Consider the following 26,648-nt stretch of genomic DNA (forward strand, 5'->3'; position numbering starts at 1 on the left):
GGATTAAAGATAAAAAAAATCCAGTATTTCACTAAATTAGAATATCATGACAAAGTTCAACATTGTAGGCTCCCTGTGTCCCAATCTAGTCAGCTAATTGACGCAAAACACCTGCAAAGGTTTCCTCAGCCTTTAAATTGTCTTAGTCTGGCTTAGTAGGCTTCCGAATCATGGGGAAGACTGCTGACTTGACGGTTGTGCAGAAGACCATCATTAACACCCTCCATAAGGAGGAAAAGTCTCAAAAGGCAATTGCAAAAGAAGCTGGATGCTCACAGAGCGCAGTATCGAAGTATATTAACAGAGTGTTAAGAGGAAGGGAAAAATGTGGCTGGAAAAGGTGCACAAGACAGGGATGACCGTAGCCTTGAGAGGATTGTCAAGCAAGAGCGGTTCAGAAATCTGGGGGAGCTTCATAAGGAGTGGACTGAGGCTGGTGTCAGTGCTTCAAGAACCACCACATACAGACGTCTGCATGACAGCGGCTACAGCTGGAGAATTACATGCGTCAAGCCACTCCTGAACCAAAAACAACGTCAGAAGCGTCTGTGCTGGGCTAAGGAGAAAAAATACTGGTCTGTTGCCCAGTGGTCCCAAGTCCTGTTTTCAGATGAAAGCAAATTTTGCATTTCATTTGGAAATCAAGGTCCCAGAGTCTGGAGGAAGACCGGAGAGGCACAAAAGTCAAGCTGCTTAAAGTCCAGTGTGAAGTTTCCACAGTCAGTGATGGTTTGGATGTCATCTGCTGGTGTGGGTCCATTGTCTTTTATCAAGTCCACAGTCAACGCAGCTGTCTACCAGGAAATTTTAGAGCACTTCATGCTTCCTGCTGCCGACAAGCTTTTTGGAGATGATGATTTTATTTTCCAGCAGGATTTGGCACCTGCCCACAAAGCCAAAACTACCAGTACCTGGTTTAATAGCCATGGAATAACTGTACTTGATTGGCCAGCAAACTCGCCTGACTTAAACCCCATTCAAAATCTATGGGGTATTGTCAAAAGGAAGATGAGGGAACAGAGACCCCGAAATGCAGACGAGCTGAAGGCCAATATCAAAGCAACTTGGGCTACCATAACACCTCAACTGTGTCAAAGGCTGATCGCCTCCATGCCACGCTGCCTTGATGCTGGAATTAGTGCAAAAAGAGCCCCAACAAAGTACTGAGGACAGAAGGCCAACATGTGTTTAAGATCCTTTTTTATTGATCACATAAAATATTCAAATTTTGCAAAATACTGGATTTGTTTTTTGTTTTGTTTTTTGTCTTTAATCCATAATCATCAAAATTGAAACAAATAACGGCTTGAAAAGTTAAAATATTTCACTTTGTGTGTAGTGAACTAATATAATATACAAGTTTCACTATTTGAAACAAATGATTGAAATAAATGGACTTTCCCTCGATATTCTAATTTTTTGGCACATACCTGTACACTACCAGTCAAAAGTTTTTGAACAGCAATGTTTTCTAAAGTCTCTTCTGCTCACCAACACTGCATTTATTTGATCCAAAGTACAGCAAAAACAATTTTAAGAGAACTGATTTCTATTAAAATATATATTTTAAAATGTAGTTTATTTCTGTGATTTCAAAGCTAAAATGTTTAGCATCATTACTCCAGTCACACAATCCCTCAGAAATCATTCTAATATTTTGATATTATGTTGAAAACAGCTGAATAGAATTTTGTTCAGTTTTATTTTGAGGAAGAACAGAAGGAAGGAAGTGCAGAAGAACAGCATTTATCTGAAATAGAAATCTTTTGTAACATTCTTAATGTCTTTATCATCACTTTCGATCAATTTAAAGCGTCCTTGCTAAATAAAAGTAGTCATTTCTATAAAAAGAGTTTTTAAGTAATTGTGTATAATGTTACAAAAGCTTTTTTTATGATAAATGCTGATCTCTGGATCTTTCTATTCATCAAAGAATCCTGAAAATTTGATAATAATATTAAAAATAAATGTTTATTGAACAGAAAATCAGCATATTACAATGATTTCCGAGTGGTCATGTGACTGGAGTAATGATGCTGAAAATGTATCTTTGATCACAGGAATAAAAAATGTTAAAATATATTTAAATACAAAGCAGTTATTTTAAATAGTATAAATATTTCACAATATTACTGCTTTTGCTGTATTTGGAATCAAATAAATGCAAGCTTGGTGAGCAGAAAACACAAAGAAAAGTTGTTTTGTTATACCCACACAAACACACTTTTTATATTTTATTTCATAGTGGGTGGTTTTGCAAAACTGCTCTAGTCTGTATTGTACTGCTTTCAGGTTTTTTTTTTTTTTCAAGCGATGGCCGGTTCCAGCTCACTGGCAGTCCTCTCAATCTAACAAATCTTCTGCAGGGTCTGCGGACGGAGCACGAGAACAAATTGTGGCGGGTATGCTGTCATATTCTGACACTCCAGTGTTTTAGTGTGACTCAAATGCTCCAGTCTGACTATGTGTGCTGATGTTTCTGTCTGACTCTTTTATTTCCTTTACAGCACCATGGAGACAAATAAGAAATGGCAAGATTAGCACATTTATAGTGAGTGAATCCAATCATTGTGATGGCTGGCGATGCCAGTGAGCCACTCCCCATGGGCAGCACATTGGCTCTCTGAGTCAGTGCAACAATGCACATTTGCATTCTCGCTGCTCTCTTTGCTTTGCCAGCACTTTTCACTCACACATCAGAGGGCTCAAGATTTGTTTAATCTTGTTCATCTTTCTTTGCACAGAGCGAAATGCAGCCAGAATGCAATCTTATCTGGTTCATTTAGCATCTTCTTGGCTAGGTTATTAAAGTATAGTTGTTGTTTTTCTACCAGCGATGGCTGTTTTTACTGGATGTTTACATACATACTTTGTTGGGAGGAATGTGAGGTCAGAATAATACTACAGTGTGTATTCTATCTATCCCAGTATGGTGAGTACCGTAATTAACTTCCAAAGAAAAATGAGCAGCCGCACTTAACGGCCCACTAAGCACTGAATTTACATTAGATGAATTATAGGCAGCAAAGACTGGGCTCTCTCAAGCATTCCTCCTAAATATATTGGATTAAATGAAGTCTTGGCAGAAATCCTGGATCATCCGTGACACATCCACTGTTCCACTTGAAATCATCAAGACACTTCATTGAACAGAAGTCATGTTGTTCTACTATAACAAGTGAGGGCTGTGTATGATGAAAATCCACCACAGTTCGTATCGCTAAATATACAGGAGATCAACTCTCGATGATCCACAGGGTTGTCACAAGAGAACACTTGTTAATAAGTGTTGAACATGTCTCTGGCCCTTCAGGGCGAGTGCTTCCATGGATATTGGTTGCACATTCTTCACTCTCCTGGAGTGCTCACCGATCGGCCTCATGATTGAAGTGCGCTCTACTGTCTTTTGTCCCGGCCTTTAAGTATAGGCTATAACCAAGCTTCGAAGAGCAAAATCTAATCCCGTAGACATGACTGCTCGCACTAGCCTTGGAGGCTAATCTGTGCAGGAGAGCGAGCAGGCCTGAGGGAAGTGGAGCAGATTTAAGTCTTTGTCCTTGAGGTCTGGAAGAAAGACCTATCACATGGGGGCTTAGCTCAGTTTCTTCAAGAATCATAGAGCCTCCTTCTCAAAGGGTTTGAGTTGAAGAAAAGTATCTCTTGTCCATAGAATAAAAGTGAACTCTGTTAAAAAAAAGTAATAATAATAGTTAAATAATTAAATTCTACTTGTTTGTAATAATGATTAATAAGAATATTAAAATGTATACTTTTTTTGACTTGGTCAGGCAACCATGAAGTCACTTATTCTCAGTAACCAGTTGAGATAGAAGCCTCCTTGACTTTTCAAAGGGTTTGGGTGAAAAGTGTGTGTCTTTGAACTCTTGGTCAGGTGGCCATGAAGTCACCTTTTCTCAAGGAATTGAGATTTAAGCCTCATTGACTTCTTAAAGGGTTTGGGTGAAAAGTGTGTTGTGCTAAAAGTGAATGAATGAATATATGAATGAATGTTTGCATGAATGAATGTATGCATGAATTAATTAATGTAGAAATGAATGAATGAATGAATGAATGCATGCATGCATGCATGAATGAACACATAAATGAATGAATTAAGAAATGAATGCATAAATGCATGCATAAATGTTTGCATTAATTAAATAATGAATAAATTAATGCATGAATGAAAGCATGCATAAATGAAGAATGATTGCATGAGTGAGTGAATAAATGAATGAATGATTGCATTAATTAATTAATTAATGCATGAATTAATGAATGAATAAATGAATGAATGAATTAATTATTAATGCATGAATTAATGAATAAATGTATGAATGAATTAATGCATGAATTAATTAATGAATAAATGCAGGAATGAATGATGAATGAATGCATGAATGAATGAATGAAAGAATGCCCGAATGATTGCATGAAAGAATAAATAAATTAATGAATGCATGCCTGAATGATTGCATGAATGATTGCATTAACTAATTAATTAATGCACAAATTAATGGATGTGTAAATGATTGCATTAACTTATTCATTAATGCATAAATGAATGAATGATTGCATGAATTAAAGAATGAATAAATGAATGCATAAATTAATGCATAAATGAATGAATGAATTTTCATGCATTCATTCATTTATGCATTAATTAATGCATGCATGAATGCATTCATTAATTAATGCATAAATGAATGAATGCATGAAAAAAATGCATAAATGAATAAATGCATGGTTGGTCGCATGAATGAATGCATGCATGAATAACTGCATAAGTGAATGAACGAATGTATGAATGAACAAATACATGAATGAATGTATGAATGACTATATAAGTCAATAAATGAATATATAAATGAATGAATGAATGCATGAATGCTTGCATGAATTATAAAATGAATGCATGAATGATTGCATTAATTAATTAATGCATAAATTAATAAATGCATGGACGACCGCATTAATGAATGTACAAATTATTTCATAAGTGAATGAATGAATATATAAATGAATGAATGCATGAATGAACAAATTAATGAATGCATGAATAATTTCATGAATTAAATAATAAATTAATGCATGAATAGTTGCATGAATGAATGGATGGATGGATGGATGGATGCATGAAAACATTAATGAATTAATAATTCTTACCTGAGAAGCAGTGTAATTATGTCCAAATATGTGTCTTTGAACTTTGAAACTTGGTCAGGCCGCCATGAAATCAGCCTTTCTCGATCAGTTGAGATACAAGCCTCATTGACTTCTGTGGTTGCTAATTGTAAATGCTAATTAAATGTTGTTTTTCAAATGCAGGTGTGCTTCTCAACTAGATTAATCAACAAATACTAGGATCTAAGTTGTCCTTTGAAAACTTAACAGACGTATATCTGGGCTCTGCTCAAATCCAAAAAACAGACATATTTGACATCTCCAATCAGTTAAGATGCAGCCGTTCTTCGTTCATTATCATTCACCCTTGAGATAGGCCTGCTGTGTATGATTCATGATAAACAAGAATAGGGTTTTTTAGTTCAAGAAGATGATTCATTCCATTGATTCACATAACCTGACACAAGATAAGGGTGATGCACAAGACAAAAACACTTGATCCGTCAAATGTGCATCTACAAGATGTTATCTATATTATGCCTTTAACACTCAAAGCGCAAACTCCCTGTCCTTCCAAATTCATAACATAGTTGTTTTAAAACCCATTTCTGGTCTCTGACTCCAACGAAAACATGATAACAATAAGATAGATGAGGAAATATAAATACACACTGTTCTTCTTGGTCTCTGGAGTACAATCAGACAAAAACAAACTCTCATACACAATTTCCAGCGGACAACGACTGGCGACTGAGTGTAGTGTAGCTAGCCAGGTGGAATAGTTTCCTTGGTAACAAACTGACATTTGTGCACTTGCCCTGGGGTATTTGAGCTTACAGAGACACCTTTATGGGCAGACAGTGACTTTCTACCATTTATTGGTAAAATTGAGAATTGAGTAGAATTAAGAATAGATCATGTGACTGAGGTGATCACCAATCACAATAATGTGCTTGTTATTTAAAGGGTTGCTGCTTTGTGTTAGTATTTTTGATTAAAATCAAGTTTGAGGTAATAGATATTTCTTTTATATCTTATAGTATAAGTAATACATAATTGAATTCGTTGAAATTTAAAACAACATTAAAAATTAAATGAATTAAAAACGTAAAAAAGAAATTCAGTCTTGCCGCATCCCCGTTTCTTTAGTGATTCTTTTGTCACCCCCTACAGAACAGAATAAAGTATTGCACCAGTATCTGCATGCACTAAAGTAACTTTTTGAAATGCTCCACATTGTACTCTTTTCTGTCACTAAAATGTATTTTATGTATTGTTTTTCAGAGAAAATAGCTTTTGCACAAACAGAACGTTTTCTGATCATCTCAGCAAAAGAGAAAATTCCCCAGCACATGGGGCATTCTTAAAGTAGTTTTATATGAATGTGGGATGAGGGGGGACAAGAGCTTTCCTCCCATAATGCCTGTCCATGGGCGTGTCTTTTCATGGCTGGCTGCACTCCATAAGCATTTGTGAAGGGTGTAAAAAACAAAGGATGTCTCATATTACAGTCCCTGTCCATGGAAAACTCATGGGTGAGAAATTTAGATGTTAAAAAACGTATCACCTGGAGCTACAACCGTCATGAAACAACCCCAGAAAAAGTCCTAATAAAATGGTTTTCTCATGGATAAATGAACATACGTGACAGAAAATCCATCATAGCTCTTGTTTAAGTAGTTTGAGGTTTACTTTGCCACCTTTTCCCCTACAACATATATATAGCAAAAGCTGAGCTGAGCCTTAAAAGTTAAAAGAGTCTGTCTCAAAAGCTTTGTAAGAGTTGTGGATGACAAATGGCCAGAAGTCAGCCAATCACCTTTTGCCTTTCATGTTGCTCTCTGGCATTTAAAAAGAAACATCCGTAACTGGGCAATTCAAGCACAAAGCCATCCTGTATACAGTGACATGGCCCTTGGGAGGGTCTAGGAAACTAACTCCAATGTTGCCAGAAAGTCATTTCTGCTTCCTCAAAAGCCCTGTACAAGCACTTGAGTTAACCCTTTGGTGTGTGAGAAGCACAGCTGCATTTTAATCATTGTTTAACTAAACACAGCTGAGTGAGTGTGAAGATCTCAGTTTAGAACTTGTGGCTAGGGTAATATGTTTGGAATTTGTAGCCACGGAGTGACACTCCTTTTCATTTGCACAAGAGTTATTACAACTGACCTCTCATACAATTTGCCCAAGTAGGCAGAAGGTCACTTTTTTCACAACTTCCAAAACCATTTGTTTGCCATTTTGTATGACACCAAAAATGTGACCACTAAATGTGCCACATCCCCAAAAAAGTTATTTTTTAAGTATAAGAGTTACATATGTTCATTTTGTAACATATCTGAAAGAACTTGTTAGCCTGGCTAATGCGGAGAGAAAGTTCTTCCTCGTAAAAGGCATTCCAGAGCTACCTGTCAGGGAAAGAGCTTAGGAATTCCTAAATAAATAATCCTGCAATTATATCATTCAATGACTTTATTCAAAATGTGTTCACACTTTTCTAAATCATAAATTACACAAAACATGACATTTTAATTTTAACGTTATTATTTCTTTTTAAGATTATTATATTTGTATTATTATACTATTTTTTATTGTTTATTATATATAGGCTATATTATTATTATTATTATCTATTTTTTAAAGTGTCTAACTACTTGCTAAGGACTATAAATTTAAGATGAATCAGACAACCACTGTAGGTTTTATGTAACTTGTTAAAAAGTTGCTAAATTCATGGCTGAGGTATTACTGTATTTATGTATTTATGAGCAAGACATGAAAGTCTTATTACTCATATATGTATTATTTTGTGTGAAAATTATATGGCGTAAAGTGGCCTGCAGTTTCACCTGAGAACACACAGTCAAAAATATATATATATATTATTATTATTATTATTTTTATTTTATTTTATTTTTTTACAATTTTTGGGGGAATAAAATGTTGTATAAAATCAAGCAAATTATATATGAGCAAATCCCTATGTAAAAACCTTCAGGATATAGACTGGAATAAAAATGTAAAGTTTGGTGCTTGTAAGTGCCACTGAAGTTCAGATTTATGGCTCAGTGTAGGAGAAAAAACTCATTTTGAGAAAACTGCCTTAAAAATATGGATTGTAATTGAAATCTATTGACACAAATAGAAAATGTGCTATTAAACACTTGACAATGTCTTTTGGATGTTTTCTTTCCACTAGTCTGAAAAAAACACAAAAATCACAAAATTGACAGGTTCATGAAAAAACAGCGTTTTTGCCTGCAGTGTCTCCACTTAAAAAGACAAAACAAAACAAATATTTTCACATTTACTTTGACCGCAACACAAACCACAGCCCCACTGTGTGTAAAATGGTTGAGTATTAGTTATTACCAGGTTATTACGCACCAAACCAAATTTGCCGCAATGCACTTAGCAGTGACCGTGCGGAACCTTCGATACACCGCATTATCCGGGGAAGTCCATTGTCATTGCACCAGTGTCGGGAAGTGCGCATGTTTTGAAAGATGGCGGACGTTCCTAGTGATGCACCAGAACGTAAGTTCAAAGAAATATTGATACATTTTCACATTAAGCACATAGAATCCACAGTTTCTTAAAATGCCATCTGTTTACAGTTTAAATCACGCTTTCGCCAAATGCCAACATATTAGACAGGTTTCGCTGTGCCTCATTGATGTTTAATTATGTCTTGGAAACTGACATGTGACTGTCATGTCAGAGATAGTCTGTCACAACAGGTGCCTGTGTCAGCTGCCTAAATCTTTACATTACTGTTTACTTTAACATCCATAAATACAGTTACAGTTACAACATGCTGTCAAACTAAAGTGGAAACTTTGTTCTGGTTTTTCTTTGAATGGCATAGTGGGAGTCATGCCTGAGTCCATCTGTCATTGTGTATATTAATAATTGCAGTTAGAGACAGAAAAGAGAGGGTTAAACTTACAGGGGCCGTCTGTTTGGATACTCACTATACATTTATGTTTATTAATTGCTTAAACCTGTTGTCGTTCTTTCTAGACTGTCCTGGCACAAGCAGTGACCAGGCTGGTAAATCATCAGCATGTCAAGGATGCCCCAACCAAAACACATGTGCATCTGGTGCTGCCAAAGCTCCTGATCCAGGTATTCATTTATATATATATATATATGTATAGTGGCTTAGATTTGTCAGCTTTGTATGAGCACTTTCCTCCACGATGCCTTGAATGTTAATAAAGAAAGTGCAATACTCTTATCCTTCAGATTTGTTAACAGATGATCATGTACAACATCAACATCAATGTTCTTTTTATTATAATAGCTAATGATCTAAATAATTAAAATCTGAAGTGTGTGACTTTGTTTTCTCTCATTGCAGCCATAGAGGAAATCAGACAGAAAATGACCTCTGTGAAGCACAAGATTCTGGTTTTGTCTGGAAAAGGGGGTGTTGGGAAGAGCACGTTCAGCGCACATTTGTCTCACGCATTAGCTAGTGATGACTCCAAAGAGGTAAGAGATTAAATGTTGACTTGACAGTTAGTACAGATTTGGATTTATTTCTAATTTTGACAGTTTAGTTTGTCAGATTAGTTTATTTACATTTTGATATTTATGATGTTATTATCTTTAGTTTAGTTTCTTTGAATGAGGAAAAAAAAAATATAAACCATAAATTACACACAATCATACTTTGAACATGAGTTTTAAAGCTGCTCTATTCTTTTATTTTATTATTCATATTTTTAAAATAATATTTTTGTATTATTTAACAAAAATATTATATATAGGCAATGTAATATTTATAATTAAATTGTATTTATTTTTATTTTCATTTTTTAAGTTGCTAACTACTTCCTAAGGACTATAAATGTTCAGTTTGATAAGACAACCACTGTAGGCTTTATGTAACAACTTGTTAAAAAGTTACTAAATTCATGGTTGAGATATTACTGTATTTACGTAGAGCAAAACATCTTCATAAAACATTATTACTCATATATTTTACTCAAAAATTGAATAATACTATTTTAAAAACCCATACAAAATTAAAATTTTTATGTGAAAATTATTCAAATGTTTTTTTTCAGTACCTGGAATTAAATTTATAGTTTATTATTATAAATGCATCTAAAATAGTAAAATAGTTCAAACAGGCTTTAATATTTTAGGGGGAAAAACAGAGGCAGACATAAACAAACAAAAGAAGAAATAAAAATAAGTTATATTATATTAATTAAAAATATGTACCTTCATTTAGTCATTTACATTATGTACATTGTAAGTATTGTTATACATTATACATTATGTACAGTATTAAGCGAAGTGAATAAAAAAATCTCATTATTACATTTTTTTTTACTGCATTTTCACATTTTATATCAGGAAAAAAAAATACATATAAATGTATTGTGTGTGTGTATATATATATATATATATATCAGGGCTCGAAATTGCGACCATTTTGGTCGCATATGCGACCAAAAATTAACCTGTGCGACCTCAAATTATATTTGGAAGCATTTGTGCGAGTGAAAGAAATGAGTGTGGTGCGACTCGATTTCAAAACTGTCGCTATCCTAACTACTGCAGTGCACAGACTCTGTGAGCTGATACAGTGACAGGTTCGCCGATGTCTCCAACATTACATAACTATATAAGTTAATCTTCACATTATTACCTTAAATGCAGATTTGAGATATTAGCCGGCAGGGCTCGTAAAATCGCTAGCCCGACGTCCCTGGGCTCTTGTGTTTCCAGTCGGGCTACCAGAATGTTTCACCGGACTGTCAGACGTACTATCGTGAAGCAGAAGGACTTCTGCAGGTCCTTAAAACTCCTCAATTTATTTGTATCAAATGCAAGTCCATAAAAAGTTATAAACATGTAAAATGGTATAAGAAAAGTCTTGATTAACGTATAAGTTTAAGAGACGGAAAGTCGATCGCGATAGGTTTGGATAAATCTTCAAAAAGGCAATGATGTCATTGAATAAATATGCAAGATGTACGTTTGAAAGTCAAAACGCGGCACGGATGTCTTCATATGAATGTATCTGAAGGGAACCGACTGTCCTCAGAAACGTGTCGTTTGCATTGTCAATTCATGTCTGATAAAACGTTAGTGCTGATTTGTGTACAGCCGTTACTATGGAAACCGTATTATTTCAGCGCTCTTAAAGCGCCCCCTCTTGACAAACATTAATTTTTATTTCTAATACATTTTTTCAACTGTTTATGGTCAAATTATTGCAATTATAGATCCATGTGTAAATGTGAACGAATTTAATGTGCCTTTTAAAAATCTAAACAATTAAGTAATACTAATGTTATATATCTTATATAAATATAACAAATTATATACTTGATTTATCCCTTTTAATGGTATAAAGGTTGAAATGCCATTGTATTAGATATTTTGTTTTTGTGTCTGTATCTGAATTATAAATCATGTAATTTTATGGCTTAATATTCTACCGTACATTGTCCAACCCCAGCTCTTTAAAAAAAAGGGTCATAAATTGCCTTAAATTGATATTTTAAAATGCTGCAGCGACACTAAATGGTGAAATAAAATTCCTTCCTTGATATTTGTGTATTGAAAACATTTTTGATTGACATTTAGACTCCTATCTGATTTTCTATATTTATTTTTTAATTTTTTTTTTTAATTTGGGGTAGTTAAATTAATTTTTGGGCTATCAAAATCTGTTAATCAGAATCGGCCATGAAGAATCATAATCGGCGCATAACTAAAAAGAAATTGGGTGCTCCTAAATTTTTTGGGATGCTCCTAACTTTTTAAAGTTGGGAGCACCAGTGCTACCAAGTAAAAAAGTTAATTTCGAGCCCTGTATATATACAGTTGCAATCGAAATTATTCAACCCCCTTGACCTGCAAGACATTTTGCTGTAGAGAACACAATTTTGTAAAAGCAACTCAACAAAGGCATCAGATTCAGTACACTAGTAGAGAAATGTATTAATACACATTTGAGTCATTCTGAAAACGGAAGCTGATGAATAAAAAAAAAAATCAAATTGGCTCTAAATGTTCGTGTTCAAAATTATGCAACCCCTAAAAGTCAAATTTTGTGCAGAATCTTTGATTCTTTAAAACCACCAATAAACGCTGCCTGTAAGTGCTTTGAAGCTTCTGTCACCTCTCTACTGCAATCTTGGGCCATTCCTCGCCTGAAAAAGCTTTGAGATCACTGATAATCTTTGGTTTTAACTTTGCCACTTCTTTCTTCAAATTCAACCAAATATTTTCAACGAGAATTAAATCTGGAGACTGAACAGGCCACTCAAGTTCATTCAATGTCTGATCCTTGAACCAAGCATAAAGTTTTGGATGTATACTTTGGGATGATGGTCCTTCAGGAAATTCCACTGATCATCAGCTTCAGTCTTTGCACCAAAGGCATCACAATTCTTGCCAAAATGGCCTGATACTTCAAAGAATCCATGATGTCCTTCATACGGTCATGATTTCCACTTCCTGCTACAATAAAACACCCCTCGAACAGGACTGGTCCACCTCAAAGTTTGACGATGGAGATGGTATTCTTCTGCTCATAAGCTCAGCCTTTTTTGCACCAATTTATTTTTTTATTTTTTTAATATTTTTTTAAATATTTATACCATATGTACATCGACTTAACATACAGTAGTCACCACTAATAAGCTACTAAATATATTGTAGTAGCCTACAGCTGCTTGTACAGCTGCTTTGCAACGATTTGTATTGTGAAAAGCGCTATACAAATAAACTTGAATTGAATTGAATTGAATATCCATGCCTGTGCGCGTCTGTGTATTTAACTGCAATGCGCACGTCGCGCAGCCTTTTACGCAGAAGTACATGCAGTGTAGGAATAGTTGGTTACACTAGTTTGTATAGTTAATTGTGTTGTAAATGCAGTTGTCAAGCAGTTTGTGATGAATTTTGGAAACAGGAGATGAGCCCCTGGTCAAATCGCCACCTGGCTTGAAAAACCCGTTCTCAAAGACTTACTTTTAGTCATTATTTGGGTAGCACACATATTATATGTATATATAAATATAAATATTTGATCCCCTGCTGATTTAGTAGGTTTGCCCACTGACAAAGAAATGACCAGTCTGTTTCTTGTAGTTGGCCACCAGGTTTGCACACATCTCAGGAGGGTTTTGTCCCACTCTTCTTTGCAGATCCTCTCCAAATCATTAAGGTTTTGAGTCTGACCTTTGGCAACTGGAACCTTCAGCTCCCTCCACAGATTTTTTTATGGGATTAAGGTCTGGAGACTGGCTAGGCCACTCCAGGACCTTAATGTGCTTCTTCTTGAGCCACTCCTTTGTTGCCTTGGGTCATACCCATCCACAAGCCATTTTAATGCCCTGGCTGGCTTCAATGTCCTGGCCCTGACAGTACATGGCCCTATCCATCAACCCCTTGTTGCGGTGTAGTTGTCCTGTCCTCTTAGCAGAAAAACACCCCCAAAGCATAATGTTTCCAATTCCATGTTTGACGGTGAGGATGGTGTTCTTGGTGTCATATGCAGCATTCCTCCTCCAAACACGGAGAGTTGATGCCACAGAGCTTGATTTTGGTCTCATCTGGCCACAACACTTTTTACCAGTTCTCCTCTGAATCATTCAGATGTTCTTTGGCAAACTTCAGACGGGCCTGTACATGTACTTTCTTGGGCAGGGGGACCTTGCAGGTGTTGCAGGATTTCAGTCCTTCACAGTGTAGTGTGTTACCAATTGTTTTCTTGGTGTCTATGCTCCCTGCTGACTTAAAATCAGGGACAAGATCCTCCCGTGTAGTTCTAGGATGATTCCTCACCGTTCTCATAATCATTGAAACTCCACGAGGTGAAATCTTGCATGGAGCCCCAGACCGAGGGAGATATTTATTTTGTGTTTCTTCCATTTGCGAATAATCACACCAACTGTTGTCACCTTTTCACCAAGCTGCTTGGCGATGGTCTTGTAGCCCATTCCAGCCTTGTGTAGGTCTACAATCTTGTCCCTGACATCCTTGGACATCTATTTGGTCTTGGCCATGGTGGAGAGTTTGGAATCTGATTGATTGATTGATTGATTGGTTCTGTGGACAGGTGTCTTTTATACAGGTAACAAGCTGAGATTAGGAACACTCCCTTTAAAGGGGTCATCGGATGCAAAACTCACTTTTACATGTTGTTTGAACATTAATGTGTGTTGGCAGTTTGTGTACACAATCACCCAGTGGTATTTTTTTAATCTTTTAAAGTAATATCCCCTTTTTAAAATCAGGTCATTCTCAGTTTCTTTTCAGTGTGATGACACACCAACAGAGGCCGCTCCCACAATAGTTAACTGACATGATCGCCTTACCTTAGACCCGCCCTCACCGAGCTGAAACAGTCTGACTCCGTTCGCCATTGTGTGACTCAAGTGCAGACAAGAATGTCTCTGATTGAGCGATTGAGGTGTTCTGTTTTTGGGTGTAATAATGAACACAGCAGTCGTCATTTACTCCCAACATCTGAGCCACTAAAGATGCAGAGGATTAACGTATCATTTGTGATGCAGAAGTGAGTATAAGGGTATTTTATGCATCTTTGCAAATGGCCTTTCTTAATAATGTGCTTGTTAGTAAATTTTGCAGCTAAAGTAAACATTACAGCTCATCATCCCATGGCAGAGAGGGGCGGGGCGAGCTCTAAAAAGGGCTGATTTTGACAAGATAAAAAGAGTGTTTTTTACAGTACCATTGAGAAATTTTAACTAAAGTATGTGATAGACTTCTCATCAAGACCCTATAGAATCATATCAACTTGTGCAAAATGGGGATCCGATGACCCCTTTAAGAGAGTGCTCCTACTCTCAGCTCGTCACCTGTATATAAGACACATGGGAGCCAGACATCTTGCTGATTGATAGGGGATCAAATACTTATTTCACTCATTAAAATGCAAATCAATTTATAACTTTTTTGAAATGCGTTTTTATGTATTTTTTGTGGTTATTCATTCTCTCACTGTTGAAATAAACCTATCATTAAGATTATAGACTGATCATTTCTTTGTCAGTGGTCAAACGTACAAAATCAGCAGGGGGTGATTTGTGTGTGTGTATGTGAAGACTTGAGATGCAAAAACCTCCAATTCCTTCTGACATTTTTCTTTTAAATGACCTTTTTTTTAATCAGGCTCCTATGTTCAGGTTCACTTTAATGGCAATGAAGGTTGTTATTCAGTTATTGAAATGCCTTTTTTTAAAATGCCACTTTAGTTAATTTATTGGTATTTAATAAATATGATCATATTGTAAGTCCATGTGTGCTTTTTTGGCACAAGTTCACAAGTTCAACTCAGTTGCAAAAATCACACACACAAAAAAATGAAACTATAAAAAAGAAACAACCATTTATTCATTTGATTTGTTGAAAAGGCTGATTCACTAAGGAGTTAAGTCTCAGGCTCTCTTTATGAAGGGGCAATTGCATCATTGGTTCACACGATTCATTCAGAATGCAGACTCATTTAGTCAGAATCACCACTGTGTTTTGCTCGCAGACACACTGTCTTACAATGATAACTATTAACTATTAACTGGCATACATTAATGTCATCCTTCCTCTGTGTACTGCCTGAAAAGTTAGCATTAGATTTCAGACAGCTATTGTTTTATTCAATATTTGTCTCTCTACTAATGTGATACCAGTGAATCTTTTTCTATCAAAAACTCAATTATGACTTTTTTTCTTTTTTTTTTGCACTTATTGGAATATGAAATGTCACAACTAATTTAGATGTGCTGCAAGCCTGGCTCATATTGATTTTTTTTATTTATTGTTTTAGTAATAGAAAGCATTTCATTTTGATTAATTTTCATTGTAGCTTATTGTTCAAGTGGACTGTTTTTGCCTTACAGCACTAGGAATGTTAAATCACATTTCCGAACTTCCTCTGAAACTATTCTGATATCAAATCAGACATTTTAAGTGCGGCGCCTTTAGCAAAACATTAGCGTATTAATCAGAATAGAATAAAAACAGCCAACCGCTGAGGGAAAGCGTAACACTATGCTTTCAAACTCGGATGAATCACTACACGAGAGCAACGAACAGGAAAAGCTTCTGTTTGTGTATCAGCATCCGAGCCAAGCGCTTCACAATAATTTTTCTCCACTGAGACTGCTGGCTATTTTTAGCGCGTTGTAGAGCTCTGTGGCAGAAAGAGCTGTGTTTACTGGGTTAATTGAGAAGAGCACAGCTCTGACTGGGACTCTTTCTGAGCCAGTGCACTGGGGAGAGCCGTATTGATCTCGTCTCAGCAAACTGCGGCCACAATGGTGCAGTCAGCGTGCAGACTGCGGCCACTGTTTACCCTTTGGCAGCTCACTGACTGAAATAATCTTCAATCCCTCAAACAATTTAAATCGCACAGCTTGGGGACTTCCACAATGTGAAGTTCTCCATTGTTGGCAGACAACAAAAAAGCAGAGAGGAATCGAGCCCCATGCTCTCTGCTTCCAGTATTCAGAAGTGTCTTTAAAAGGCCTCACTGTGGAATTATGGGTCATGTCTTTTTTTTCTCTTTTATATCTCACTCTCTTTCCATTGTTAGATGGCAGCTTGTGTGTTTTTCTCTTTATTGATTTTTTTCTTTTTTCCTAGGGACTGTTATTATTTCTCATGCACATGGTGTATGTAGTAATGGGATGCTGTAGCCTGCAGAATAAAACTGAAGTGGTCTCTTTTTTTTGTGCTCATCTTGGCTGAAAGTGAGAATATGGTAAAACTGTCTGATGCTGTTGACAGTTGAAACCCTGTGTGCGTGTCAGTATGATCTCCAAACAGCACCTTTCACTCAGGCCTGTGTGCTGATAGCTCGCTCTTATCTGCTGTGTCAAAAGTCCCTCTTCTGATTCCGGAAGGGCTGAGAGCTTGAGTGGGAACATCCTGTTGTATGCCTTGCGTTGTGTTCACACTTCCTGAAAACTGAAGAGTGAGGAAAAGTGTTGAGAGGCTCCTCTAGTGCAACCTTTAGCAGATAAGAGCAGAGTCATCCACTCCAACGCACATGCATGGTCGATCATAAGGCGTTGATTTCACTTGGAAGGAACTAGATATGGAACATTTAAATTACTTTTTTCCCCACACCAATCTACACTCCATGCTCCATAATGACAAAGCAAAAACAGAATTGTCACAAAATTCATAAATTTGTAAAAAAAAAAAAAAAACCTGAATGCATAAGTATTCATACCCTTAACTCAGTACTTAGCTGAAGCACCTTTACAGCCTCAAGTCTTTTTGGGTATGATGCAACAAGATTTGCATATCAACAAATATTCTTCTCCTCACCTCTTTACCTCTCAAGCTCTGTCAACTTGGATAGAGTCTAGCAGGCATTTTCAGGTTTCTCCAGAAATGTTTGATTGGGTTCAAGTCCAGGCTGTGGCTGGGCCACTCAAGGAAGTTATCTATAAGCCACTCTTGCTGTGTGCTTACTGGGACATTGTCCTGTTGGAAGATGAACTTTCTGTCCAGTCTAAGGTTCTGAATGCTCTGAACTGGGTTTTTATTAAGGCTGTCTCTATATTTTGGTGCATTGAGCTTTTCTTCTACTGTGACGAGTCCCTCAGTCCCTGCTGTTGAAAAACAGCCCCACAGCATGAGGCTGCTACTAGCACACTTTGATGATGCTTGGAATTGAGGTTCATTAGACCAGAGAATCTTGTTTCTAATAGTCTGAGGGTCCTTTAGGTGCTTTTTTGCAAATTCCAAGTGTGTTTTAATGTGTCTTTACTGAGGAGAGGATTGAGTCTTGCCACACCACCTTAAAGCCCAGATTAGTGGAGTGTTGCAGTGATGTTTGTTCTTCTGTAAGTTCATCTGCATATATGATCAAGGAGCTCAACTAGAATGACTTTCGGTTTCTTGGTCACCACTCTAGCCAAGGTCCTTCTCCATCAGTTGCTCATTTTGTCCAGGAGGCCAGCTCTAGGAAAAGTCATGGTTGTTTCAAACTTCTTCCATTAAGGGTAATTAAGGCTACATGCTTCTGTGAACCTTCAATGCAGCAGTTTTTTTTTTAAACTCTTCCACAGATGTGTGGCTTGATCTAATCCTGTCTCTGAGCTCCATAGGCAGTTTTTTTTTTTTTTTACCTCAGGGCTTGGTTTTTGCTCTGATATGCATTTCAAGCTGTTAGATCTTTATTAAGATGTGTGTGTGCCTTTCCAAATCATACCCATTCAATTGAATTTGCCACAGGTTAACTTCAGTCAAAATGTAGTAATGTCTACAAGTAAAATGAATGCTCCTGAGCTAAATTTCTGTTCCAGAAAACTGTTCCAGATAAGGGTACAAGTACTTGTGCCACTGAATCATTTAGGGTTTTAAATTCTAATACATTTGCAAAAATGTCAAAAACCTGTGTTTTGCTTTACCATTATAGTGTATGAAGTGTAAATTGATTCTAAACAACTCTAAGTGATGCATTTTATTTTAGCTTTTTATTTCTCAAGCAACCATGTCAGAACACATACCCATGTCCTTATTCCAAAATAACAGTGGCAAGATTCATCAGGCTCGAATTGTGAAAAACTGGCCAAGCCCATTTAAAATATTTGGGATGTGTTGGAGTCAACTTTACACTGCCTGTCCAAAAAAGTCACACACTGTAATATTTTGTTGGATCGCCTTTGGCTTTGATAACATTGTGTGTTCGTTGTGGCATTGTTTTGACAATGTAACAACACTTATATCCATCAAGAGTTGCATTAATTTTTGGCTTGACAATGGGAGAATTGAACCACACTGTTAAGTCGACTCCAGCACATCTTAAAGACTTTTGTTGGGGTTAAGACCATGACTCTGTGGTGGCCAATGCATTTGTGAAAATGATTCCTCATGCTCACTGAATCACTCTTTGAGTCTGATGGTATTGGAATCTTGGTATTGTCTTCCTGGAATACGTACATGGATACCTATTCCAACGTGGTTGCTTGAGAAATAAAAAGCTACACACTGCATCAGTGGATTAAAAGAACTGATGCCAATCATACAACATGCCAGCTTTCAGCTTTAAGCAGAAATCAGATGAATCAGTTTGAAGTGGCACATTCTGACTTCCTGTGGAAGGGTTCTTAGAAGCATCTCTGTAGTTTTTCTGTATCTAGAGTTTTTGTTGGAGGGTGTGTTCGTGGCGGCCTGACAAATTTCAATGTTTTGCCATGAAACAGGAAGTTGTTATAACTCAGGCATGCAATGCCCGATCTGCCCCAAACTTTGCATGTGTGATAACACTCCTGACCTGATGACATCTACATGCCCATATTCAGTTACAGTCATAGCTCCACCTGCTGGCAACAGGAAGTGTAATGTTTTATGCTGTAACAAACTCCTCCTATAGATTTAATATTATCAACATTATATTTAGTCAGTCTAATAATCTTAAGACCTTTGTGATGTTAAATTGCGAAAATCTTGAGTTTTCGTTAAAGTGCACAAAGTTTGATGTTTTGCCATGGAAATAGAAGTTGTTATAACTCAGGCATACAATGCCCAATCTGCCACAAACTTCACATGTTCAATAAGAGTCCTTACCTGAACACATCTAAAGGCCAATATTCTCTCATAATCATAGCGCCACCTGTTGGCAACAGAAAATAACTTGTTTTAAACTAATTAAAACATGCAATGTCCAATCTGCAACAAACTTCACAGGTTTGGTAAGAGTACTGGCCTGAAGACACCTAAAGGCCAATATTCAGATATTATCATAGCGCCACCTGTTGGCAGCAGGATATATCATATCTTAGACTAACTCAAACATACCAAGTTCAATCTGCACCAAACTCAAACATATGTTTGATAAAAGTGCTGGCCTGAATACATCTACGTGCCAATAATCAGTTATAGGCATAGCGCCACCAGCTGGCAGCAAGAAGTTTGGCACATTTAAATGACATTCCTTCTATATTTACTATGTTAAAAGCATACTACCCACAGTTCGCTGTTTACCTAAAGCCACCGGTCGGCGGTGAGCCCGGGTGCGAGGGCCCTTTCATCGCTGCTTGCAGCTTTAATTGTGTTTACTATGTTTGTCCCCACTGTTTTTTAGCATGACCTCTGGTGTGAGTACTTCAGCATACCCAACCCACCTACTCATGTAATTTTGGTTTTCTACAGTAAGGTCATGCTGTTAAACTTGTAAACTGCCATCATGAATTACAAAAATGCTTCCCAGTGTTGATTATCATGGTAAACATTTAGTTTGCCCTAAGACACATTTCTGTAATGAATTTAGTCAATTTACATTTTAATGTAGGTTAAGTGCTTCAGGCTTTGACTAAAGGTGCATGCGAGTTAGAAAAGTGGAGTAATTTATAGGTGTGGCATTCACTCACCGTAACTGGAGCAGTAAGGGAATGAGGTCATCACTACAGCATAATGAAAAGCCTTATGTAGCTGTTAATGAGAAAGTTTGTGTGCTAATGGTGATAACTGGATAAACCTGCTGTAATGTACAGTAGTAATCAAATCCAGTTCACATATTTTGCTGAAATAAACTGTTTAGTTTTATGTTTACTTAAAGCCGAAACTCATTTAAATTGTGATGCAACTTAATTTTAATATCAAATTACTGTATACTAGAACAAGTTTGTACCAAAAAACAAAGGCTGTGACAAATGTGCTTTTTTTAACAATTGTGAGTGTTTTTTTTTGTTTCCATATGGAGTCTGTCTCATACTTTGGATTACAGGGAATACTCCGCCCAGCTGAAACTGGGAAGAGACTTGTGTTTGACCCAAGAATGTCTTGTTCTTCTGCCATTTTAAGTGCTTTAGGCTGTTGCAAACACCCTTTTTTGGTTCTCCATTCTCAAAGTAGAAGCCACACTTTTTTTCCTTTAAAATCTCTGGCTGTTTTCTCAGACATTTCTGTTAAATCTCTTTCTGTTGGTCTGTAGAGAGACAGTGACATATATTAATAACTTGCCTCTAGATGTGTGAAGAAATAAGATATAAGAAAGAATTTCCCTTTGGATGAACTCTGTCCTCCTCCTCTTTCTCCACCTCCTGTTTAACAGATGATAAATACCCTTTATGAGAGAGCTGTGCCTATCTTAAACTTTTTCTCCTATTTCTTGTCTGTCCCAAGATGCTTTCTAAGGAAATGCTGGTGGTTTAGTAGCTGTCTGCTGAATCTTGATGAATATAGCAGCCACTAGTTTTTATGGTTAAGAATAATTGCCTGCAGCTGGGTGGTTTAAAAGCCAGTTCTTCAACAGTATTGTTGTTGTTTTGAATGTGTTTGTGTGTGTGTGTGTGTGTGTGTGTGTGTGTGTGTGTGTGTGTGTGTGTGTGTGCTTTCCAACTTAATTGGAAAGCAAATTTAATCAGTCTTAAGGCGTTCATTTATGGCGATGTGGCAGTCACCAGAAGCTCTGTGAATATGGTTTGGGAATCACTCCTTTTGGTTCTCGAATCAACAACCTTTGGTTTACCAGTCCAGTAACCCCAAAAGTAAACAAAGATATTTGGGGTATCCTTTATTGGTGATAAACATTGTACTTTTGTAAGCATTTTTGCTCCTTTTTTATGCATAGTCAAGTATTAAAAACATATACATTTGTTTTGAAATTCTGGAAAAAGTTTTTGAACAGTGAGATTTTAAATGTTTTTTTTTTTTTTTTTTAAGAAGTCTCTTCTACTCAACAAACCTGCTTTTATTTGATCCAAAGTATAGCAAAAACAGTAAGATTTTGAAATATTTTTACTGTTTAAAATAACTGTTTTCGATTTGAATTTAGTTTAAAATGTAATTTATTCCTGTGATTTCAAAGCTGAATTTTTTGCATCATTACTCCGGTCAAATGATCATTCTTATATTCTGATTTGCTTCTCAAAAAACATTATTATTATGTTAAAAACAGTAGAATTTTTTCAGGTTTCTATGATGAACAACAGCTGAAATAGATTGATAGCATTGCTAGTTTTTTATATCACTTTTGATTAATTTAAAGAATCCTTGCTAAATAAAAGTATACATTTTTTTTTACTCCCCAAATATATACTGACTCCAAGCTTTTGAATGGTATAGTGTATAATGTTAAAAAACCCTATTATTTCAGATAAATGCTAATCTTTTGATCATTCTATTCATCAAAGAATCTTGAAAAAAATGTACTCTGTTTTAAAACTGTAAGCTGTTTTAAATATTGGTGATAATTGATCATTTTGATTTGTTTTGCATAAATTAAATTCACAATTTGGATGAAAGCAAAGCTAATGTCTTTACTTTTTTAGGAGAAGCATATAAGCTAAAAATCTGCATCTGGTCCCAAACAGGGCCGTTTGTGGATGTTCCATATTCTCTCAAGAGGTCTGTGGGATTCTTAGCATTTTTGTAAGGTTAAGATGTGCTTTTCCACTCCTCGCTCACCATATATTTGATGAGCCCTGAGGGTTTCAGACATTGATTTAAGAAGGCCAGATATGACACAGGAGCAAATACATTTGTGTTTCTAGCCCAAGAAAGAGGGAAGTACTGGAAAAGAAGAGCGGTTGCCAGAAGAAAAGTATTCAGACTCTGGGAGGAAGTGGTGTGACTTCCCCTTTAGCTCGGTGGAAGAATCCCTGACTTTTGCCACTATGGTCTTAGCCTTCCTACAACCCTGCTCACCAAGCGTCCATTTCCTGAGAGAGAGAGCAAAAGGGAGAAAGGAACCTGCTTGGCTTCCCGTGGGAGTTTTATGTGGGGTTCTGTGCTCCTCCTCATTCGCTGCTTTCACTGCAAAGCTTGCTTTCAGTAAATTTCCTTCAGGAAGCAGAAGAACAAGGAAGGGAGAAATAAACAGAGTGTGACCCTACCGAGGGTGTGTTTTAAGGGCGTGCTGCTTAATTCGGTCTTCTACAAATAACATTTAACACAAGCCATGAGCAAAAAGGTCATGTTTAATTCGACTCCGTATTTATTTTTAAACAAAATGAATTTTACATTTTAAACAAATGCTTGTAACATCATTGGTGATATTTCTGATCCATTTAAGAAAGGCTGTCATGGATGCAAAAAGACAAATCATCTGCACATCTGGAATTTTTATCAGTTCCTATTATGTCCACAGATCAGTCACACGCACAAACTTAACTCATAGCGGGAGGGTTGCTCTGGTGTGATCATCTAAACATATGCTGTGGTATGATGCCGCAGCTCTCGGGGGGTCTATTGTAAGAGATGAAAAGGAGTCTTGATAGTCTTCTTTACAAAAGCCAGGAATATCATCCCTCTAGAAGATTCCCAGTGTTTTTTCCCCCTCATGGCTAATGACATTTGCATCTGTTTCTGTGAGGCCCTGTTGAGGTGTTTGCAGTAATGATAGATATATACATAGATACAGTGGAAGTCAAAAATTTACATACACATTGCAGAATCTGCAAAATGTGAATTATTTTACCAAAATAAGAGTGATCATACAAAATGCATGTTATTTTTTTATTTGGTACCAACCTGAATAAGGTATTTCACATAAAAGACGTTTACATATAATAGTCCACAAGAGAAAATGATAGTTGAATTTTTTTAAATTACTCTGTACAAAAGTTTACATACACTTGATTCTTAAAACTGTGTTGTTACCTGAATGATCCACAGCTGAGGCACTCACATGCAACTCTTACAGAAGATTCAAACACTCACTGATGCTTCAGATGGAGACACAATGAATTAAGAGCCAGGGGGTGAAAACTTTTTGAATTTGAAGATCAGGGTAAATTTAAGTTATTTTGTCTTCTGGGAAACATGTAAATATCTTCTGTAGCTTCTGAAGGCCAGTACTAATTGAAAATAATATTATATTTAGGCAAATAAAAGAAATGTACACATCTTCATTCTTTTCAAATGTTTTCACCCCCAGCTTTTAATGCTTTGTTTTTTCCTTCTGGAGCATCAGTGAGTGTTTGAACCTTCTGTAATACTTGCATATGAGTCTCTCAGTTGTCCTCAGTGTGAAAAAATGGATCTTAAAATCATACAGTCATTGTTGGAAAGGGTTCAAATACACAAAAGCGCTGAGAAACAAAAGAATTGGTGGGACCCAAAGGATTTTTCTGGTTTATCTGTTCAGGACAAATAAGGGACTCATGAACAACTATTACAAAACAAAACAGCTGTGGATCATTCAGGTAACAACACTGTATTACGAATCAAGTGGATGTAAACTTTTGAACAGAGTCATTTTTATAAATTCAGCTATTATTTTCTCTTGTGGACTATATGTAAATGTCTTTTATATCAAATATATCATTCAGATCAGTACTAAATAAAAAATAATATGCATCCCTCGTATTTTGGTCAAATAATTACCATTTAGCAGGTTCTGCAAGGTGTATGTAAACATTTGACTTCAACTATAGATAGATAGAACATTTGTAATTTTTCTTTTCATTACTAATGCATTGCGATATTGTCTGTTGGCAAACTCAGATGATTGTGTTTGCTGTATAATTATTTTTAATGAACAGTTTGAAATTCAAATACATGTAATTCTATTGCTTGCACTGTAGTTTGGCTGTATTTGTTGAAATGTTTTGGATCTGTTGTCACGCACAGTCTCACACTGAGCACCTGTTCTTATCTCACAGCTCTGCTGCACATCTGGCTCATAGTTTGAATATAACTATTAGGTCTTGTATACACTCAACCCACACCAAATCAAGTCTGTACACGCAGACATGAGACCACAGACCTGATGCTGTCATTCATACCATATAGGCAATGGAAAGGTTATGTTTTCCAGTCACAGCAGGGTGGAAGTGGCATTCAGAGATAAGTTTAAATAGCCTAAACATGTATTGGAGGTGGTTATGTGTATAGAGCTGGAACTGAAGTGATGGCATTATGTAATGACTGAGTCAGTGCTGGTCAGACTGAAGCTATATGAATGCGTCTGTATGAGTTGCTGACTCACGAAGCTATGCCACGCTGACATCTTGTGTTTGCTTCATTGTATTGCGATGTAGCAATTTTCATTTGTCATTGGGAAACCTGGGCTTAAATTGTAGCCATTTTGTTTTGTTTTTGTTTAATGAAGTGAATAATTTGAGCAAAGTGCCTAAAGGAATTCTAAAGGAACCTAAAGTTCACCCCAAAAAAAAAAAGTTCTGTCATTTATTACTCACTCTCATGTCGCATCAAATATGTAAGCATCTTCAGAACACAAACTAAGATATTTTTGATATAATCCAAGAGCTTACTGATCCTGCATAGACAGCTGACACGCTCAAGGCCCAGAAAGGTAGTAAGGACATTGATGAAATAGTCCATGTGACATCAGTGGTTCTACGAGCTACGAGAATACTTTTGCAGACAGAAAACTAAAATAATGACTTTATTCATATACTTGTTAAATAGCCTTATGCCAGTTTTTGTGGTTGATTTTTTTCTCTCTTTCCTTTTCCAGGTTGCACTGCTAGATGTGGACATCTGTGGGCCATCTATACCAAAAATAATGGGGTTAGAGGGGGAGCAGGTATGTCGTATATCTCTGGCTTCATTGTTCTTCTTATTAGAGTCAGAATGCTGAGATATCTGACTGATTTATAGATAGGAAATCTCATTCTCTGCTTGTTTTTCTGTAGGTTCATCAGAGCGGCTCAGGCTGGTCCCCAGTGGTGAGATCTTTTAAATCTTTGTTCTTTTGATTTGCATTTGCAAACATTTGTCTTTCTTCTTACATACGGGTAAATTCTCTCTGTCTAGTATGTTGAGGACAACTTGGCCGTCATGTCCATTGGCTTCCTTTTGAGTAGTCCAGATGATGCTGTTATCTGGAGAGGCCCCAAAAAGAATGGTTGGTACTTTACTTTAGCCCTTTCTTTAGTTGTAAACACCAGGAATATTAATTGTTTCTTTTTATTAAAAAGTTAAAAGGTGATATGTCATGAAAATCTGACTTTTTCCACGTTTAAGTGCTATAATCGGGTCCCTGGTATAATCTACCTACCTAGAAAATGTGAAAAAGAACCCAGTAATTTTTTTTGGTAAGCCTTTCTCTGCAAGCTTGTGAAAAGACAAGCTACTCTGATTTCGCTCCCACCGTGACGTGGTAAAGGAATCTTTTTATAATATTACCAGCCCCTAAATCTGCAGGTTTTCACCCATGGTGCTGCCATTGTGTTTTTGCAAGTGACAACTGTGTACCAGTTCTAATCCCATGGCAAACGTTCGAGCAAAGCATGCTAACTGTTCTGTTGTTGGCTGCACAGACGAGCACAGAACACTATTTAGCGTAGACAGAACACTATTTACATTGCATGGTTCAAGTGACCCAATTCGGTGGGTTTTTTTCCTCTCATGTGGCACAGATCGGATGTAGCCCATGGCCGTGTAAGCAGGAAAAAAGTCACATGAATTCCAATATTCTCTGATCGATTTCAGGTCTCATTCATATGTGGAAATAAACCAGATACGAATCGGATTTGTGCATTTGTGTAATTGGACAGATTGGATATTCCCCAGTAAATGCGACTGCATAGAAAAGTAATGAAAAGTTA

The 26,648-nt window shown here is 36.5% G+C and overlaps 1 protein-coding gene across 1 annotated transcript in view; it reads left to right on the forward strand.

The window, feature by feature from the left end:
• The first annotated feature begins 8,586 nt into the window (after positions 1 to 8,586).
• nubp1 (nucleotide binding protein 1 (MinD homolog, E. coli)) overlaps positions 8,587 to 26,648 on the forward strand; it is a 36,170-nt gene continuing 18,108 nt past the window's right edge. Inside the window, exons 1-6 of the mRNA XM_073841225.1 lie at positions 8,587 to 8,661; positions 9,148 to 9,252; positions 9,488 to 9,621; positions 25,556 to 25,624; positions 25,734 to 25,766; positions 25,855 to 25,945. Of these exons, the coding sequence (XP_073697326.1) occupies positions 8,631 to 8,661; positions 9,148 to 9,252; positions 9,488 to 9,621; positions 25,556 to 25,624; positions 25,734 to 25,766; positions 25,855 to 25,945 (463 nt within the window). The 5' untranslated portion in view covers positions 8,587 to 8,630. The remainder of the gene's footprint in view (positions 8,662 to 9,147; positions 9,253 to 9,487; positions 9,622 to 25,555; positions 25,625 to 25,733; positions 25,767 to 25,854; positions 25,946 to 26,648) is intronic.

Source organism: Garra rufa, chromosome 1 (genome assembly GCF_049309525.1).
Source record: "Garra rufa chromosome 1, GarRuf1.0, whole genome shotgun sequence".
In the NCBI taxonomy this organism is placed as follows: Eukaryota; Metazoa; Chordata; class Actinopteri; order Cypriniformes; family Cyprinidae; genus Garra; species Garra rufa.